Source organism: Oncorhynchus kisutch, linkage group LG16 (genome assembly GCF_002021735.2).
Source record: "Oncorhynchus kisutch isolate 150728-3 linkage group LG16, Okis_V2, whole genome shotgun sequence".
NCBI lineage: Eukaryota > Metazoa > Chordata > Actinopteri > Salmoniformes > Salmonidae > Oncorhynchus > Oncorhynchus kisutch.
Window position 1 is genome coordinate 2,790,750 of NC_034189.2, and position 20,000 is coordinate 2,810,749.

A 20,000-nucleotide genomic window follows, 5' to 3' on the forward strand; every position below is an offset into this window, starting at 1 on the left:
ATCTTAGAATCTTAGAATCTTAAAGGGTTCTTTGGCTAATAGGATAATATAGCTGTTCTCCTATGGGGACAGACGAACAACCCTTCCGGTACCCTTTTTTTCTAAGAGTGTAGTTTATTTTGTTGCTTGACAAAGTCATTTCTGAATATTTATTTAATTTGATTAGTGATTCATTTGTTCCTTATTTAAAAGGTCAACCCTGTTCCATGACCTGAACTCTCCAGTTAATGCCTAGTTAATTAAATAAAGTTTAAATAAACAAATTAAAAATTTAAAAAATATGGTGAAACTTACTTTTTAGATATTTTTTTTATAAAAGAAACATTGAATATCTTTTAGTCAAATAGTAAAATATATAATATGTAAATATGTAAAATATATAAAAGCAGGTCAGCTGGTTGTACTCTTTAAAACCATTACCTGGTGTTTTGTGGTGGAAAACAGACCGGGTCGAGCACAACACGTCAACCCTGTTACCCACAGATAGACAGGCTAGAAATGTTTTTAACAATTAACATGTATTTTTTTGTACACAACAAAGCTTCCATTTTCCTTGTCACAAGGAGATTCGTGGCTTATTTTTAAGAGGAGACTGTCAACTATTAAGGCCACATGCTTCCCAGCCCAAACAGTTCGGAACACTTCGGGAAAAATACATTTTGTGACTTTTGTCGGCAAGGGTTCTTTCGACTGTTCAGGCACACAAAATATTTTCTCTAGGCAAGCCGAAGTCGTTAGCTGAAGTCTACACCCGCTCGTTGGCGATTGGTCAACAGTAGGGATTCTTCAGTTAAGTGCCTGTTGTAAGATTGTGCGACTAAGATCTCCTCTGCAAAAACATTACAATTAATGACAGACTTCTTGAGTTATCGTAGATTAATTGGGACTACTTTGAGCAAGTGTTTTCTGCCTGCTGCGTCTCAAAATGGACAAACAGGACAATTGCCATCTGATTTGCTGCCTCAAAACATGATAGTCTGGCTGTCTGTCTCTCTGTCTGCAATACAGTTGCATCAGACAACAACGTTTATACCAACATGTCCATCATGTATTTTGTGTACAACATGAGAGCTGCATGTAGGCTAATACCCCTCCTGTAAAAATAACATGACATCGCACTTGAGGCATGTCATTTATAGTTTGAACATGTTGACCAGATCTTTAATGTACAACATGAATTTCTCTCAATGTCAACTTTCTTTCAATACTATAGTATTTATTAATTAATTTAATATAATATTTATTTATTTATTTATTTACAACTGTATTTATTTATTTACTATAGTATTCATTTATTTACTATAGTATTTATTTATTTACTATAGAATTTATTTATTTACTATAGTATTTATTTATTTACTATAGAATTCATTTATTTACTATAGTATTTATTTATTTACTAGGTATTTATTTATTTACTACAGTATTTATTTATTTATTTTAGTATTCATTTATTCATTTATTTACTGACTGTAGTATTTATTTAATCTTAATCTCTTGAGGAAAAACAGTTTTTTATCAAATTGAACATTCAGTAAAATCAAACGTTTTCTTCTTGTTTCAAATTACACTATTTAACTGCAATGAACTGAATACACACACACACACACATACACACACACACACACACACACACACACACACACATACACACACACACACACAACACACACACACACACACACACACACACACATACACACACACATACACACACACACACATACACACACAATAAAGCTGATGTTGTTGTGTTTACTCATCTCTTCTTCTTCAGTGGTTTAAATACCAGAAAACAGAAGATGCTTTGGGATGAGAGCTGGATCATTGACTTCAGGCAGATTAAACACGGTACTGCTATACTATTATATATCAGGCAGATTAAACACGGTACTGCTATAATATATATCAGGCAGATTAACACGGTACTACTATACTATTATATATCAGGCAGATTAAACACGGTACTGCTATACTATTATATATCAGGCAGATTAAACACGGTACTGCTATAATATATATCAGGCAGATTAAACATGGTACTACTATACTATTATATATCAGGCAGATTAAACACGGTACTGCTATAATATATATCAGGCAGATTAAACATGGTACTGCTATAATATATATCAGGCAGATTAAACACGGTACTTGCTATACTATTATATATCAGGCAGATTAAACATGGTACTGCTATAATATATATCAGGCAGATTAAACACGGTACTGCTATACTATTATATATCAGGCAGATTAAACACGGTACTGCTATAATATATATCAGGCAGATTAAACACGGTACTACTATACTATTATATATCAGGCAGATTAAACACGGTACTGCTATACTATTATATATCAGGCAGATTAAACACGGTACTACTATAATATATATCAGGCAGATTAAACACGGTACTGCTATACTATTATATATCAGGCAGATTAAACACGGTACTACTATAATATATATCAGGCAGATTAAACACGGTACTGCTATAATATATATCAGGCAGATTAAACACGGTACTACTATATTATATATCAGGCAGATTAAACACGGTACTACTATAATATATATCAGGCAGATTAAACACGGTACTACTATAATATATATCAGGCAGATTAAACACGGTACTGCTATACTAATATATATCAGGCAGATTAAACACGGTACTGCTATACTATTATATATCAGGCAGATTAAACACGGTACTACTATAATATATATCAGGCAGATTAAACACGGTACTGCTATAATATATATCAGGCAGATTAAACATGGTACTACTATACTATTATATATCAGGCAGATTAAACATGGTACTACTATACTATTCTATATGTGTCAAATAGATATTAAAACTCTTCTGTATTTTTCAATTTGTTATTTATGTTGATTATATTCTAACACTGCTAACCTCCCTCCCCTCTCTTTCTCTCCTCCCACCCACCCCTCCCCCTGCTCTCCTCTCTTCCCTCCCTTCCTTCCTTCCTTCCTTCCTCCCTCTCTCTCTCTCTCTCTCTCTCTCTCTCTCTCTCTCTCTCTCTCTCTCCTCCCCTCCCCCCCTCCACTCTATTTCTCTCCTCCTCCCCCCTGCTCTCTTCTCCCCCCCCCCCCCCCCTCTCTCTCTCTCTCTCTCTCTCTCCCCCCTCCCTCCCTCCCCTCTCTTCTCTCCCTCTCCTCTCTTCTCTCTCCTCCTCCCCACCAGACCAGATAGCCAGGACTACTATGGGCAGTATCCTGTCTGCCCCTATTGCTAACAGTGATTCCAACGCCAGCTGTGTCACTGCTCTCAGCTCCTGTACAACCCAGGCTAACTCACGCAAACAACTGTTCACACACACCGGGATATAGTGAGTCTCTGTAACACACAAAACCCAGGCTAACTCACGCAAACAACTCTTCACACACACCGGGATATAGTGAGTCTCTGTAACACACACAACCCAGGCTAACTCACGCAAACAACTGTTCACACACACCGGGGCACAGTGAGTGTGTCTGAAACACACACATACACACACACCGGGATATACTGAGTCTCTGAAACACACACACACATCTTGATCTTGCTGTTCTCCTCAGTATAGCTGTATATATTGGTAGTCTTTGTATATATTGGTAGTGTTGTATATATTGGTAGTATTGTATATATTGGTAGTATTTCTATCCTATTATCATTAGTAGTTCTTACATCTCGTATACCTGTTGATTCTATAGTATACCTGTTAATCCTATAGTAGACCTGTTGATTCTATAGTAGACCTGTTGATTCTATATTAAACCTGTTGATTCTATAGTATACCTGTTGATTCTATAGTATACCTGTTGATTCTATAGTAGACCTGTTGATTCTATAGTAGACCTGTTGATTCTATAGTATACCTGTTAATCCTATAGTATACCTGTTGATCCTATAGTATACCTGTTGATTCTATAGTAGACCTGTTAATCCTATAGTATACCTGTTAATCCTATAGTATACCGGTTGATTCTATAGTATACCTGTTGATTCTATAGTAGACCTGTTGATTCTATAGTATACCTGTTAATTCTATAGTATACCTGTTAATTCTATAGTAGACCTGTTAATTCTATAGTAGACCTGTTAATCCTATAGTATACCTGTTAATCCTATAGTATACCTGTTGATTCTATAGTATACCTGTTGATTCTATAGTATACCTGTTAATTCTATAGTATACCTGTTGATTCTATAGTATACCTGTTGATTCTATAGTAAACCTGTTGATTCTATAGTATACCTGTTGATCCTCTCCTCTAGTGATGGAAGGACGGTGGCCATCAAGCGGATTCAGACCAAGACCTTTTCTCTGTCCAAGACCATCAGACGAGAGGTCAAGCAAGTCAGGTGGGGACAATAGAGGTCAACAGGTCAAGTGGGGACAATAGAGGTCAAGCAAGTCAGGTGGGAACAATAGAGGTCAACAGGTCAGGTGGGGACAATAGAGGTCAACAGGTCAACAGGTCAAGTGGGGACAATAGAGGTCAAGCAAGTCAGGTGGGGACAATAGAGGTCAACAGGTCAAGTGGGGACAATAGAGGTCAACTCAACAGGTCAGGTGGGGACAATAGAGGTCAACAGGTCAGTTGGGGACAATAGAGGTCAACAGGTCAGGTGGGGGCAATAGAGGCCAACATGTCAGGTGGGGGACAATAGAGGTCAACAGGTGAGGTGGGGACAATAGAGGTCAACAAGTCAGGTGGGGACAATAGAGGTCAACAGGTCAACAGGTCAGATTGGGACAGTAGAGATCAACAGGTCAGAATGGGACAGTAGAGGTCAACAGGTCAGATTGGGACAGTAGAGGTCAACAGGTCAGATTGGGACAGTAGAGATCAACAGGTCAGATTGGGACAGTAGAGGTCAACAGGTCAGATGGGGACAGTAGAGGTCAACAGGTCAGATGGGGACAATAGAGGTCAACAGGTCAGATGGGGACAGTAGAAGTGAACAGGTCAGATGGGGACAATAAAGGTCAACAGGTCAGATGGGGACAGTAGAGGTCAACAGGTCAGGTGGGGACAGTAGAGGTCAACAGGTCAGGTGGGGACAGTAGAGGTCAACAGGTCAGGTGGGGACAGTAGAGGTCAACAGGTCAGATGGGGACAGTAGAGGTCAACAGGTCAGGTGGGGACAGTAGAGGTCAACAGGTCAGATGGGGACAGTAGAGGTCAACAGGGCAGGTGTGGACAGTAGAGGTCAACAGGTCAGGTGTGGACAGTAGAGGTCAACAGGTCAGGTGTGGACAGTAGAGGTCAACAGGTCAGATGGGGACAGTAGAGGTCAACAGGTCAGGTGTGGACAGTAGAGGTCAACAGTTCAGGTGGGGACAGTAGAGGTCAACAGGTCAGATGGGGACAGTAGAGGTCAACAGGTCAGGTGTGGACAGTAGAGGTCAACAGGTCAGATGGGGACAGTAGAGGTCAACAGGTCAGATGGGGACAGTAGAGGTCAACAGGTCAGGTGTGGACAGTAGAGGTCAACAGGTCAGATGGGGACAGTAGAGGTCAACAGGTCAGATGGGGACAGTAGAGGTCAACAGGTCAGATGGGGACAGTAGAGGTCAACAGGTCAGATGGGGACAGTAGAGGTCAACAGGTCAGATGGGGACAGTAGAGGTCAACAGGTCAGATGGGGACAGTAGAGGTCAACAGGTCAGATGGGGACAGTAGAGGTCAACAGGTCAGGTGGGGACCGTAGAGGTCAACAGGTCAGGTGGGGACAGTAGAGGTCAACAGGTCAGGTGGGGACAGTAGAGGTCAACAGGTCAGGTGGGGACAGTAGAGGTCAACAGGTCAGATGGGGACAGTATTGGTATTACATGTAGCTGGTGGAATGTTTTGTATTAAAATAAAGCAAAGTACTTGAGATCTATAATTGATATAATAACATGGACTAGCAAGCTCTCATTTTATATTCTCTAACCTGGACCACCCGAACCAGTTAGTTCTCTGACCTGTAACCTCTGTCCAATAGGGAGCTGGACCACCCGACCCTGTTAGTTCTCTGACCTCTAACCTCTCTCCAATAGGGAACTGGACCACCCGAACCAGTTAGTTCTCTGACCTGTAACCTCTGTCCAATAGGGAGCTGGACCACCCGACCCTGTTAGTTCTCTGACATCTAACCTCTCTCCAATAGGGAACTGGACCACCCGACCCTGTTAGTTCTCTGACCTCTAACCTCTGTCCAATAGGGAACTGGACCACCCGACCCTGTTAGTTCTCTGACCTCTAACCTCTGTCCAATAGGGAACTGGACCACCCGACCCTGTTAGTTCTCTGACCTCTAATCTCTGTCCAATAGGGAACTGGACCACCCGACCCTGTTAGTTCTCTGACCTGTAACCTCTGTCCAATAGGGAGCTGGACCACCTGACCCTGTTAGTTCTCTGACCTCTAACCTCTGTCCAATAGGGAGCTGGACCACCCGAACCTGTTAGTTCTCTGACCTCTAACCTCTGTCCAATAGGGAGCTGGACCACCTGACCCTGTTAGTTCTCTGACCTCTAACCTCTGTCCAATATGGAGCTGGACCACCCGAACCTGTTAGTTCTCTGACCTCTAACCTCTGTCCAATAGGGAACTGGACCACCCGACCCTGTTAGTTCTCTGACCTCTAACCTCTGTCCAATAGGGAGCTGGACCACCTGACCCTGTTTTTTCTCTGACCTCTAACCTCTATCCAATAGGGAACTGGACCACCCGACCCTGTTAGTTCTCTGACCTCTAACCTCTGTCCAATAGGGAGCTGGACCACCCGACCCTGTTAGTTCTCTGACCTCTAACCTCTGTCCAATAGGGAGATGGACCACCCGACCCTGTTAGTTCTCTGACCTCTAACCTCTGTCCAATAGGGAGCTGGACCACCCGACCCTGTTAGTTCTCTGACCTGTAACCTCTGTCCAATAGGGAGCTGGACCACCTGACCCTGTTAGTTCTCTGACCTCTAACCTCTGTCCAATAGGGAGCTGGACCACCCGAACCTGTTAGTTCTCTGACCTCTAATCTCTGTCCAATAGGGAACTGGACCACCTGACCCTGTTAGTTCTCTGACCTCTAACCTCTGTCCAATAGGGAACTGGACCACCCGACCCTGTTAGTTCTCTGACCTCTAATCTCTGTCCAATAGGGAACTGGACCACCCGACCCTGTTAGTTCTCTGACCTCTAACCTCTGTCCAATAGGGAACTGGACCACCTGACCCTGTTAGTTCTCTGACCTCTAACCTCTGTCCAATAGGGAACTGGACCACCCGACCCTGTTAGTTCTCTGACCTCTAACCTCTGTCCAATAGGGAGCTGGACCACCCTAACCTGTGTAAGTTCTTTGGAGGTTGTGTGGAGATTCCTAACGTAGCCATCATCACAGAGTACTGTCCTAAAGGAAGCCTGAATGATGTCCTGATGAACGATGAGATACCTCTCAACTGGGGATTCAGGTACTGTACACAAACACACACACACACACACCTCTCAACTGGGGATTCAGGTACTGTACACAAACACACACACACACCTCTCAACTGGGGATTCAGGTACTGTACACACACACACACACACACACACACACACACACACACACACACACACACATCTCAACTGGGGATTCAAGTGGATGTCCTAACCCCTGACCTCTTGTGTGGGGGCTCCCTAATCTTTACCCCAGACCCTTGACATCTAACCCTTGACCTCTTGTGTTTGTATTGCAGGTTCTCGTGAGCCTGGTTCCTCTCTAGGTTTCTTCCTAGGTTCTGGCCTTTCTAGGGAGTTTTTCCTAGCCACCGTGCTTCTACACCTGCATTGCTTGCTGTTTGGGGTTTTAGGCTGTGTTTCTGTACCGCACTTTGAGATATCAGCTGATGTACGAAGGGCTATATAAATACATTTGATTTGACTTGCAGGTTCTCCTTTGCCACAGATATAGCCAGAGGAATGTCCTACCTCTGACCCTTGACCTCACTGTGTGTTGCAGGTTCTCCTTTGCTACAGATATAGCCAGAGGAATGTCCTACCTCTGACCCTTGACCTCACTGTGTGTTGCAGGTTCTCCTTTGCCACAGATATAGCCCAAGGAATGTCCTACCTCTGACCCTTGACCTCACTGTGTGTTGCAGGTTCTCCTTTGCTACAGATATAGACCGAGGAATGTCCTACCTCTGACCCTTGACCTCACTGTGTGTTGCAGGTTCTCCTTTGCCACAGATATAGCCAGAGGAATGTCCTACCTCCACCAACACAGGATCTGTCATGGCCGCCTCAAATCACTAAACTGTGTTCTGGATGACCGCTGGGTCTGCAAGATCACTGGTAACCTTTAACCCCTGACCTATAATAATCCCTAGCCTGTACACTGTAAACCTGCCCGCCTGGTCTGCAAGATCACTGGTAACCTTTAACCAATGACCTTTACCCCCTGACCTTTACCCTAACCCCCAACTCCCACCATCTGATAGTCACAAAACTACAACTCCCACCATCTGATAGTCACAAAACTACAACTCCCACCATCTGATAGTCACACAACTACAACTCCCACCATCTGATAGTCACAAAACTACAACTCCCACCATCTGATAGTCACACAACTACAACACCCACCATCTGATAGTCACAAAACTACAACTCCACCATCTGATAGTCACAAAACTACAACTCCCACCATCTATCACTCCAGTCAAGGTAGAGCAAATGCTGGTCTGAACCTAACCTCTTTCCAGATTACTGTCTGACCATCTATCGAAGGGAGGATGCAGCGGAACCCCTGTCATCCTATCAGATGAGACTGAGAGAGGTGTACACGCCTCCTGAGTGCCAAACATCCAACCAGGAACCGACTCTGCCCGGGGACGTCTTCAGGTGACACACACACACACACGCACCCACACACACACACACACACACACACACGCACACACACACACACACACACACGCACCCACACACATAAACACACACACACACACACACAAACACACATAAACACACACACACACACGCACACACACACACGCACCCACACACATAAACACACACACACACACACAAACACACATAAACACACGCATACAAACGTATGGACATAACACACTTTCACTCAAGTATCTATGAACTTGTATATCTCTTTCCAGCTACTCTATAATTCTGTTGGAGATAGCCACTCGCAGTGACCCTGTCCCGGTAGGTGGATGTTGGAGGAGGAATGTGTGGGTGTGTGTGTGTGTGTGTGTGTGCGTGTGTGTGTGTGTGTGTGTATGTGTGTGTTAGTGTGTGTACTGTTTAAGGGGCATGTAGGTGTGTGTTTGTGTGTGTGTGTGTACTGTTTAAAAGGGGAATGTTGGGGTGTGTTTGTGTGTGTGTACTGTTTAAGGGGAATGTGTGTGTGTGTGTGTGTACTGTTTAAGGGGAATGTTGGTGTGTGTTTGTGTGTGTGTGTACTGTTTAAGGAGCATGTAGGTGTGTGTGTGTGTGTGTGTGTACTGTTTAAGGGGCATGTAGGTGTGTGTGTGTGTACTGTTTAAGGGCCATGTAGGTGTGTGTGTGTGTGTACTGTTTAAGGGGCATGTAGGTGTGTGTGTGTGTGTGTACTGTTTAAGGGGCATGTAGGTGTGTGTTTGTGTGTGTGTGTTTGTGTGTGTTTGTGTGTGTTTGTGTGTGTACTGTTTAAGAGGCATGTAGGTGTGTGTGTGTGTGTGTGTGTGTGTGTGACCATAACCTGTATCTCTTCATTGGCTTCTGTTGAGTAGCGAACCGGGCAACCATGTATAATACCAGCTGACAACATTCACCCTCCATTAAACCTCCATTCACCCTCCATTCACCCTCCAATCACCCTCCATTTACCCTCCATTCACCCTCCATTCACCCTCCATTCACCCCCCATTCACCCTCCATTTACCCTCCATTCACCCTCCATTCATCATCCAATCACACTCCATTCACCCTCCATTCACCCTCCATTCATCATCCAATCACCCTCCATTCACCCTCCATTCACCCTGCATTCACCCTCCATTCATCCTCCATTCACCCTCCATTCACCCCCCATTCACCCCCCTTTCATCATCCAATCACCCTCCATTCACCCTCCATTCATCATCCATTCACCATCCATTCACCCCCCATTCACCATCCATTCACCCTCCATTCACCCCCATTCACCCTCCATTCACCCTCCATTCACCCCCCATTCACCCTCCATTCACCATCCATTCACCCTCAATTCACCCCCCATTCACCCCCCATTCACCCTCCATTCACCCTCCATTCATCATCCAATCACTCTCCATTCACCCTCCATTCACCCTCCATTCATCATCCAATCACCCTCCATTCACCCTCCATTCACCCTGCATTCACCCTCCATTCATCCTCCATTCACCCCCCATTCACCCCCCATTCACCCTCCATTCACCCTCCATTCACCCTCCATTAAACCTCCATTCACCCCCCATTCACCCCCCTTTCATCATCCAATCACCCTCCATTCACCCTCCATTCACCCTCCATTCATCATCCATTCACCATCCATTCACCCTCCATTCACCCTCCATCCACTCCCCATTCACCCTCCATTCACCCTCCATTCATCATCCAATCACCCTCCATTCACCCTCCATTCACCCTCCATTCACCCTCTATTCATCATCCAATCACCCTCCATTCACCCTCCATTCACTCTCCATTCACCCCCCTTTCATCATCCAATCACCCTCCATTCACCCTCCATTCATCATCCATTCACCCTCCATTCACCCCCCATTCACCCCCCTTTCATCATCCAATCACTCCCCATTCACCCTCCATTCACCCTCCATTCATCATCCATTCACCATCCATTCACCCTCCACTCACCCCCCATTCACCCTCCATTCACCATCCACTCACCCTCCATTCACCCCCCATTCACCCTCCATTCATACACAGTTCCTTTCTATGAACCATTAGTGAGATGTATTTTCACCATCTCTTTCCCTCCCACCCCCTAACTTCCACCCTTCCCCCTCTCTCTCTCCCCCCTCTCTCTTTCTTCCTCCCCACCTCTCTTTCCCTCCCCTCTCCCTCTCTCTCCCCCTCTCTCTCTCCCCCTCTCTCTTTCTTCCTCCCCACCTCTCTTTCCCTCCCCTCTCCCCCTCTCCCTCCCTCGCTCTCCCCCTCTCTCTTTCTTCCTCCCAACCTCTCTTTTCCTCCCCCTCTCCATATCTCTCTCCCCCTCCCCAGGTTGAGGACAGTTCTCTCGAGAGTGCTTGGTGCCCCCCCACTCCCAGAACTAATCTCCGGCAAGGCCGACAACACCTGTCCCTGTCCCGCAGAGTATGTCGAGGTACGGAGGGGAAGGGTGTGTGTGTGTCCTCCAGAGTACGTGGAGGTATGGAGGGGAAGGGTGTGTGTCCTCCAGAGTACGTGGAGGTACGGAGGGGAAGGGTGTGTGTGTGTGTGTCCCGCAGAGTACATGGAGGTACGGAGGTTTATTCCCCAAGTGTCTGATATAGACTGTGTGAGTTGTGTGTGTTGTGTGTCCCCTCCGTGTTGCCGTAGCTCATCAGAAGGTGCCGGTCTCATAACCCAGTCCACCGGCCCACCTTCGAGCAGATCAGGAAGTTCGTCTACCGGATCAACCCCAATAAAGTTAGCCCTGTGGACATGATGATGAACCTGGTACGACCTAGAGGCGACATTACAGCAACGTTTACACAACTTTAAAACGACCTTCACACAATGTTACAAAGATGTTCGCACAACCCAGTAGCAACCTTTTCAAAAGTTATCAGAAACTCCACACAATGTTACAACAAACTAACCCCAATCGCAACCATGAAACAACCCTTTCAGCCTGTGTGTGTGTGTGTGTGTGTGTGTGTGTGTGTGTGTGTGTGTGTGTGTAGATGGAGAAATACAGTAAGCACCTGGAGGTCCTGGTAGCAGAGAGGACCCAGGACCTGATGCATGAGAAACAGAAGACTGACCGACTGCTCTACAGTACGGATGCCATCTTGGATCTCCCCATTGAGGGGAAGCCATTTTGGGGAGAGTTTTTCCTCTGTTGCTCATTGATAGTGTGGTAGTACCAGTGAAACAAATGTGCCTCTATCTGTGTGTGTGTGTGTGTGTGTGTGTGTGTGTGTGTGTGTGTGTGTGTGTGTGTGTGTGTGTGTGTGTGTGTGTGTGTGTGTGTGTGTGTGTGTGTGTGTGTGTGTAGGTATGCTCCCGAAGCAGGTAGCTGACGATCTGAGGCAGGGGAAACCATTGCAGGCCCAGAGTTATGTGAGCGCTACTGTCTTCTTCAGGTGAGAGTGGTAATGAAGGAAGGGAAGGGGGAGACAGGGAGGGAAGGGGTGAGAGAGAGAGGGGACGACGACAGACAGACAGACAGACAGACAGACAGACAGACAGACAGACGACAGACAGACCAAGACAGACATACAGAACAGACAGACAACAGACAGACAGACAGACAGACAGACAGACAGACAGAAACAGACAGACAGACAGACAGACAGACAGACAGAAGACAGACAGACAGACAGACAAGACAGACAGACAGACAGACAGACAGACAGACAGACAGACAGACAGACAGACAGACAGACAGACAGACAGACAGACAGACAGACAGACGACAGACAGACAGACAGACAGACAGACAGCACGACAGACAGACAGACAGACAGACAGACAGACAGACAGACAGACAGACAGACAGACAGACAGACAGACAGACAGACAGACAGACAGAACAGACAGACAGACAGACAGACAGACAGACAGACAGACAGACAACAGACCAGACAGACAGACCCAGACAGACAGACAGACAGACACGACAGACAGACAGACAGACAGACAGACAGACAGACAGACAGACAGACAGACAGACAGACAGAAGACAGACAACAGACAGACAGACAGACAGACAGACAGACAGACAGACAGACAGACAGACAGACAGACAGACAGACAGACAGACAACGACCAGACAGACAGACAGACAGACAGACAGACAGACAGACAGACAGACAGCAGAAGACAGACAGACAGACAGACAGACAGACAGACAGACAGACAGGACAGACAGACAGACAGACAGACAGACAGGACAGACAGACAGACAGACAGACGAGACAACGACAGACAGACAGACAGACAGACAGACAGACAGACAGACAGACAGACAGACAGACGAAGACAGACAGACAGACAGACGAAGACAGACGACAGCCGACAGACAGACAGACAGACAGACAGACAGACAGACAGACAGACAACAGACAGACAGACAGACAGACAGACAGACAGACAGACAGACAGACAGCAGACAGACAGAGACTAGAATTGAGGACCGAGGCTAACTCCATCTCTAATCCTAACTCTATCTCTAATCCTAACTATATCTCTAATCCTAACTCTAAATCTAACCCTAACTATATCTCTAATCCTAACTCTAAATCTAACCCTAACTATATCTTTAATCCTAACTCTAAATCTAACCCTAACTCTATCTCTAATCTTAACTCTAAATCTAACCCTAACTCCATCTCTAATCCTAACTCTAACTCCATCTCTAATCCTAACTCTAAATCTAACCCTAACTATATCTCTAATCCTAACTCTAAATCTAACCCTAACTCTATCTCTAATCCTAACTCTAAATCTAACCCTAACTCCATCTCTAATCCTAACTCTAAGTCTAACTCCATCTCTAATCCTAACTCTAAATCTAACCCTAACTCCATCTCTAATCCTAACTCTAAGTCTAACTCCATCTCTAATCCTAACTCTATCTCTAATCCTAACTATATCTCTAATCCTAACTCTAAATCTAACCCTAACTATATCTCTAATCCTAACTCTAAATCTAACCCTAACTATATCTTTAATCCTAACTCTAAATCTAACCCTAACTCTATCTCTAATCTTAACTCTAAATCTAACCCTAACTCCATCTCTAATCCTAACTCTAAGTCTAACTCCATCTCTAATCCTAACTCTAAATCTAACCCTAACTATATCTCTAATCCTAACTCTAAATCTAACCCTAACTCTATCTCTAATCCTAACTCTAAATCTAACCCTAACTCCATCTCTAATCCTAACTCTAAGTCTAACTCCATCTCTAATCCTAACTCTAAATCTAACCCTAACTCCATCTCTAATCCTAACTCTAAATCTAACTCCATCTCTAATCCTAACTCTAAGTCTAACTCCATCTCTAATCCTAACTCTAAGTCTAACTCCATCTCTAATCCTAACTCTAAATCTAACTCTTACCTTTACCTATGATTCTCTCTATACTGTATGTAGTAACATAGCAGGGTTCACCCACCAGTCCAGCACCAGTACTCAGTGTGTGTGTGTGTGTGTGTGTGTGTGTGTGTGTGTGTGTGTGTGTGTGTGTGCGTGCGTGCGTGCGTAGTAACATAGCAGGGTTCACTCACCAGTCCAGCACCAGTACTCAGTGTGTGTGTGTGTGTGTGTGTGTGTGTGTGTGTGTGTGTGTGTGTGTGTGTGTGTGTGTGTGTGTAGTGACATCGTAGGGTTCACCCACCTCTCCAGCACCAGTACTCCTTACCAAGTGGTCGACTTCCTCAATAAGCTCTACACGACTTTTGATGACATCATTGACAACTATGACGTGTACAAGGTGGAGACCATAGGCGATGCCTGTGAGTATATCACCGTGGTTACAGTAAAACTCCCAGTATATCTGTGTGATGTTAATGTGGGATACCCAGGGAGGATGGGATCTAGCATGCAGATGACTGAATAACAATGTGGGTGTGTGTAGACATGGTGGTGTCTGGGATACCCAGGGAGAACGGGATTCAGCACGCAGCAGAGATCTCCAGCATGGCTCTGGACCTGGTCGGAGTGTGTCGGACCTTCAGGATACCACACAAACCCAACACACAACTACAGATACGGGCCGGGATACACTCAGGTAACACACACACACACACACAAACCCAACACACAACTACAGATACGGGCTGGGATACACTCAGGTAACACACACACACACACACAGACACACAGAACTGCACATTGGGGCCGGGATACACTCAGGTAACACACACACACTCAGGATTGCACGCATGCAGACACACACACCCACCCTCTTGCCCCCCCTCCCTCCCTGCAGGTCCAGTGGTAGCCGGTGTGGTCGGGACCAAGATGCCTCGCTACTGTCTGTTTGGAGACACAGTCAACACCTCCTCTAGGATGGAGTCCACCAGCGAGGGTAATCATGCTAAGGAAGTGTTCCCACAGACAGGGAACATAGAATCTTTATGGCAGTAAGAGTTGATACTAATGCTAAGGAAGTGTTTTTCCAATGTGACTTTAGATGGTAATGCTAAGGAAGTGATTCCAAAGTGACAATACAGTGAGAGTTGATGCTAACGCTAAGGAAGTACTTCCACAGGATCAATACGGTCTCAGAGATAGTTTATTTAAGCAATAAGGCAAAAGTGGGTGTGGTGTATGACCAATATACCACATCAAAGGGCTGTTCTGAAGCACGACGCAACGTGGAGTGCCTGGATACAGCCCTTAGCCGTGGTATATTGGCCACATACCACAAACCCCCGAGGTGCCTTATTGCTATTATAAATTAGTTACCAACATAATTAGAGCAGTAAAAAGACATGTTTTGTCATACCTATGGTATACGGTCTGATATACCACGGCTGTTAGCCAATCAGCATTCAGGGCTCGAACCACCCAGTTTATAAAAGTAAATAGACGATCTCTATCACCGTGAGAGTGGAAGCTAATGCTAAGGAAGTAATTCCACTGGTACCATAGTATCTCTATGGCAGTGACTGTAGAAGCTAATGCTAAGGAAGTGGTTGGTCTCTCCCCATACAGCCCTCAAGATTCAGGTCAGCTCCAGTACATTCTACCTCCTAGAGGAGATAGGAGGATACCTGCTGCAATGCAGAGGGATGCTGCAAGTCAAGGTGTGTTCTATATACAGGATATATACAGGATATATATAGAATATATACAGGATATATACAGGATATATACAGGATATACAGGATATAAACAGGATATATACAGGATATATACAGGATATATACAGGATATATACAGGATATACAGGATATAAACAGGATATATACAGGATATATACAGGATATATACAGGATATAAACAGGATATATACAGGATATATACAGGATATAAACAGGATATATACAGGATATATACAGGATATAAACAGGATATATACAGGATATATACAGGATATATACAGGATATAAACAGGATATATACAGGATATAAACAGGATATATACAGGATATATACAGGATATATACAGGATATAAACAGGATACATGCACTGCATTCGGAAAGCATTCAGACCCCTTGACTTTTTAAACATTTTGTTACGTTACAGCCTTATTCTTAAAATGGATTACATCGTTTTTTCCCTCATCAATCTCCACACAGTATCCCATAATGACATCACAATGCCCCTTGGGTTTGACGCTACAAGCTTGGCAGCGATTACAGCCTTGAGTCTTCTTGGGTATGATGCTACAAGCTTGGCAGCGATTACAGCCCTGAGTCTTCTTGGGTATGACACTACAAGCTTGGCAGAGATTACAGCCTTGAGTCTTCTTGGGTATGACGCTACAAGCTTGGCAGCGATTACAGCCTTGAGTCTTCTTGGGTATGACGCTACAAGCTTGGCAGCGATTACAGCCTGGAGTCTTCCTGGGTATGACGCTACAAGCTTGGCAGCGATTACAGCCTTGAGTCTTCTTGGGTATGACGCTACAAGCTTGGCAGCGATTACAGCCTTGAGTCTTCTTGGGTATGACGCTACAAGCTTGGCAGCGATTACAGCCTTGAGTCTTCTTGGGTATGATGCTACAAGCTTGGCAGCGATTACAGCCTTGAGTCTTCTTGGGTATGATGCTACAAGCTTGGCACACCTGTATTCAGGACAGAGAATTTAGTCTTGGTTTCATCAGACCAGAGAATCTTGTTTCTCATAGTCTGGCAGTCTTTAGGTGCTTTTTGGAAAACGCCAAGCGGTCTGTCATGTGCCTTTTACTGAGTAGTGGCTTCCGTCTGGCCACTCTACCATAAAGGCCTGTTTGGTGGAGTGCTGCAGAGATGGTTGTCCTTCTGGAAGTTTCTCCCATCTCCACAGAGGAACTCTGGAGCTCTGTCAGAGTGACCATCAGGTTCTTGGTCACCTCTCTGACCACGGCCCTTCTCCCCCGATTGTTCAGTTTGACCAGGCAGCCAGCTCTAGGAAGAGTCTTGGTGGTTCCAAACGTCTTTCATTTAAGGAATGATGGAGGCCAATGTGTTCTTGGAGACCTTCAATGCTGCAGACATTGTTTGGTACCCTTCCCCAGATCTGTGCCTCGACACAATCCTGTCTCAGAGCTCTATGAACAATTCCTTCGGCCTCATGGCTTGATTTTTGCTCTGACATGCACTGTCACTGTGGTACTGTATATAGACAGGTGTGTGCCTTTCCACATCATGTCCAATCAATTGAATTTACCACAGGTGGACTCCAATCAATCAAATGTATTTATATAGCCCTTCTTACATCAGCTGATGTCACTAAGTGCTGTACAGAAACCCAGCCTAAAACCCCAAACAGCAAGCAATGCAGGTGTAGAAGCAGACAGCAAGGGCAGTTCATTGCTCCAGCGCCTTTCCGTTCACCTTCACACTCCTGGGCCAGACTACACTCAATCATATGACCTACTGAAGAGATGAGTCTTCAATAAAGACTTAAAGGTCGAGACCGAGTCTGCGTCTCTCACATGGGTAGGCAGACCGTTCCATAAAAATGGAGCTCTATAGGAGAAAGCCCTGCCTCCAGCTGTTTGTTTAGAAATTCTAGGGACAATTAGGAGGCCTGCGTCTTGTGACCGTAGCGTACGTGTAGGTATGTACGGCAGGACCAAATCGGAGAGATAGGTAGGAGCAAGCCCATGTAATGCTTTGTAGGTTAGCAGTAAAACCTTGAAATCAGCTCTTGCTTTGACAGGAAGCCAGTGTAGGGAGGCTAGCACTGGAGTAATATGATACATTTTTTTGGTTCTAGTCAGGATTCTAGCAGCCGTGTTTAGCACTAACTGAAGTTTATTTAGTGCTTTATCCGGGTAGCCGGAAAATAGAGCATTGCAAAGCATGGATACATTTTTCTGCATTTTTGGACAGAAGGTTTCTGATTTTTGCAATGTTACGTAAATGGAAAAAAGCTGTCCTTAAAGCAGTCTTGATATGTTTGTCAAAAGAGAGATCAGGGTCCAGAGTAACGCCGAGGTCCTTGACAGTTTTATTTGAGACGACTGTATAACCATTAAGATTAATTGTCAGATTCAACAGAAGATCTCTTTGTTTCTTGGGACCTAGAACAAGCATCGCTGTTTTGTCCGAGTTTAAAAGTAGAACGTTTGCAGCCATCCACTTCCTGATGTCTGAAACACAGGCTTCTAGCGAGGGCAATTTTGGGGCTTCACCATGTTTCATTGAAATGTACAGCTGTGTGTCATCCGCATAGCAGTGAAAGTTAACATTATGTTTTCGAATGACATCCCCAAGAGGTAAAATATTTAGTGAAAACAATAGTGGTCCTAAAACAGAGCCTTGAGGAACACCAACATTTACAGTTGATTTGTCAGAGGACAAACCATCCATAGAGACAAACTGGTATCTTTCCAACAGATAAGATCTAAACCAGGCCAGAACTTGTCCGTGTTGACCAATTTGGGTTTCCAATCTCTCCAAAAGAATGTGGTGATCGATGGTATCAAAAGCAGCACTAAGGTCTAGGAGCACGAGGACAGATGAAGAGCCTTGGTCTGAAGCCATTAAAAGGTAATTCACCACCTTCACAAGTGCAGTCTCAGTGCTATGATGGGGTCTAAAACCAGACTAAAGCATTTCATATACATTGTTTGTCTTCAGGAAGGCAGTGAGTTGCTGCACAAGAGCTTCTTCTTTTTTTAAATCTGAGAGGAGGGGAGATTCGATATAGGCCGATCGTTTTCTATATTTTCTGGGTCAAGGTGGCTTGGCTTTTTGGATTTTTCAAGAGAGGCTTTTTTGGCTTTTTCAAGAGAGGCTTTATTACTGCCAATTTTAGTGAGTTTGGTACACATCCGGTGGATAGAGAGCCGTTTATTATGTTCAACATAGGAGGGCCAAGCACAGGAAGCAGCTCTTTCAGTAGTTTAGTTGGAATAGGGTCCAGTATGCAGCTTGAAGGTTTAGAGGCCATGATTATTTTCATCAATATGTCAAGAGATATAGTACTAAAAAACTTGAGTGTGTCCCTTGATCCTAGGTCCTGGCAGAGTTGTGCAGACTCAGGACAACTGAGCTGAGCAATCAAGTTGTAGAAACATCTCAAGAATGGTCAATGGAGACAGTTTCGAGTCTCATAGCAAAGGGTCTGAATACTTATGCAAATACGGTATTTCTGTTTTAAATGTTTTATACATTTGCAATAAAATAAGAAAAACTGTTTTCACTATGTCATTATGGGGTATTGTGATGTCATTATGGGGTATTGTGATGTCATTATGGGGTATTGTGATGTCATTATGGGGTATTGTGATGTCATTATGGGGTATTGTGATGTCATTATGGGGTATTGTGATGTCATTATGGGGTATTGTGATGTCATTATGGGGTATTGTGATGTCATTATGGGGTATTGTGATGTCATTATGGGGTATTGTGATGTCATTATGGGGTATTGTGATGTCATTATGGGGTATTGTGATGTCGTTATGGGGTATTGTGATGTCGTTATGGGGTATTGTGATGTCGTTATGGGGTATTGTGATGTCATTATGGGGTATTGTGATGTCATTGTGGGGTATTGTGATGTCATTATGGGGTATTGTGATGTCATTATGGGGTATTGTGATGTCATTATGGGGTATTGTGATGTCATTATGGGGTATTGTGATGTCGTTATGGGGTATTGT

General features: G+C 44.6%; 1 protein-coding gene across 1 annotated transcript in view; it reads left to right on the forward strand.

The window, feature by feature from the left end:
- Positions 1-20,000, forward strand: part of LOC109884942 (atrial natriuretic peptide receptor 2) — a 30,700-nt gene that overhangs the window by 9,428 nt on the left and 1,272 nt on the right. The window contains 17 exon segments of the mRNA XM_074933762.1: positions 1,778-1,792; positions 1,794-1,851; positions 3,213-3,357; positions 4,290-4,376; positions 7,326-7,469; positions 8,216-8,337; positions 8,748-8,886; positions 9,159-9,207; positions 11,248-11,280; positions 11,282-11,350; positions 11,566-11,685; positions 11,913-12,006; positions 12,227-12,314; positions 14,551-14,690; positions 14,813-14,965; positions 15,167-15,265; positions 15,895-15,986. Of these exon segments, the coding sequence (XP_074789863.1) occupies positions 1,778-1,792; positions 1,794-1,851; positions 3,213-3,357; positions 4,290-4,376; positions 7,326-7,469; positions 8,216-8,337; positions 8,748-8,886; positions 9,159-9,207; positions 11,248-11,280; positions 11,282-11,350; positions 11,566-11,685; positions 11,913-12,006; positions 12,227-12,314; positions 14,551-14,690; positions 14,813-14,965; positions 15,167-15,265; positions 15,895-15,986 (1,647 nt within the window).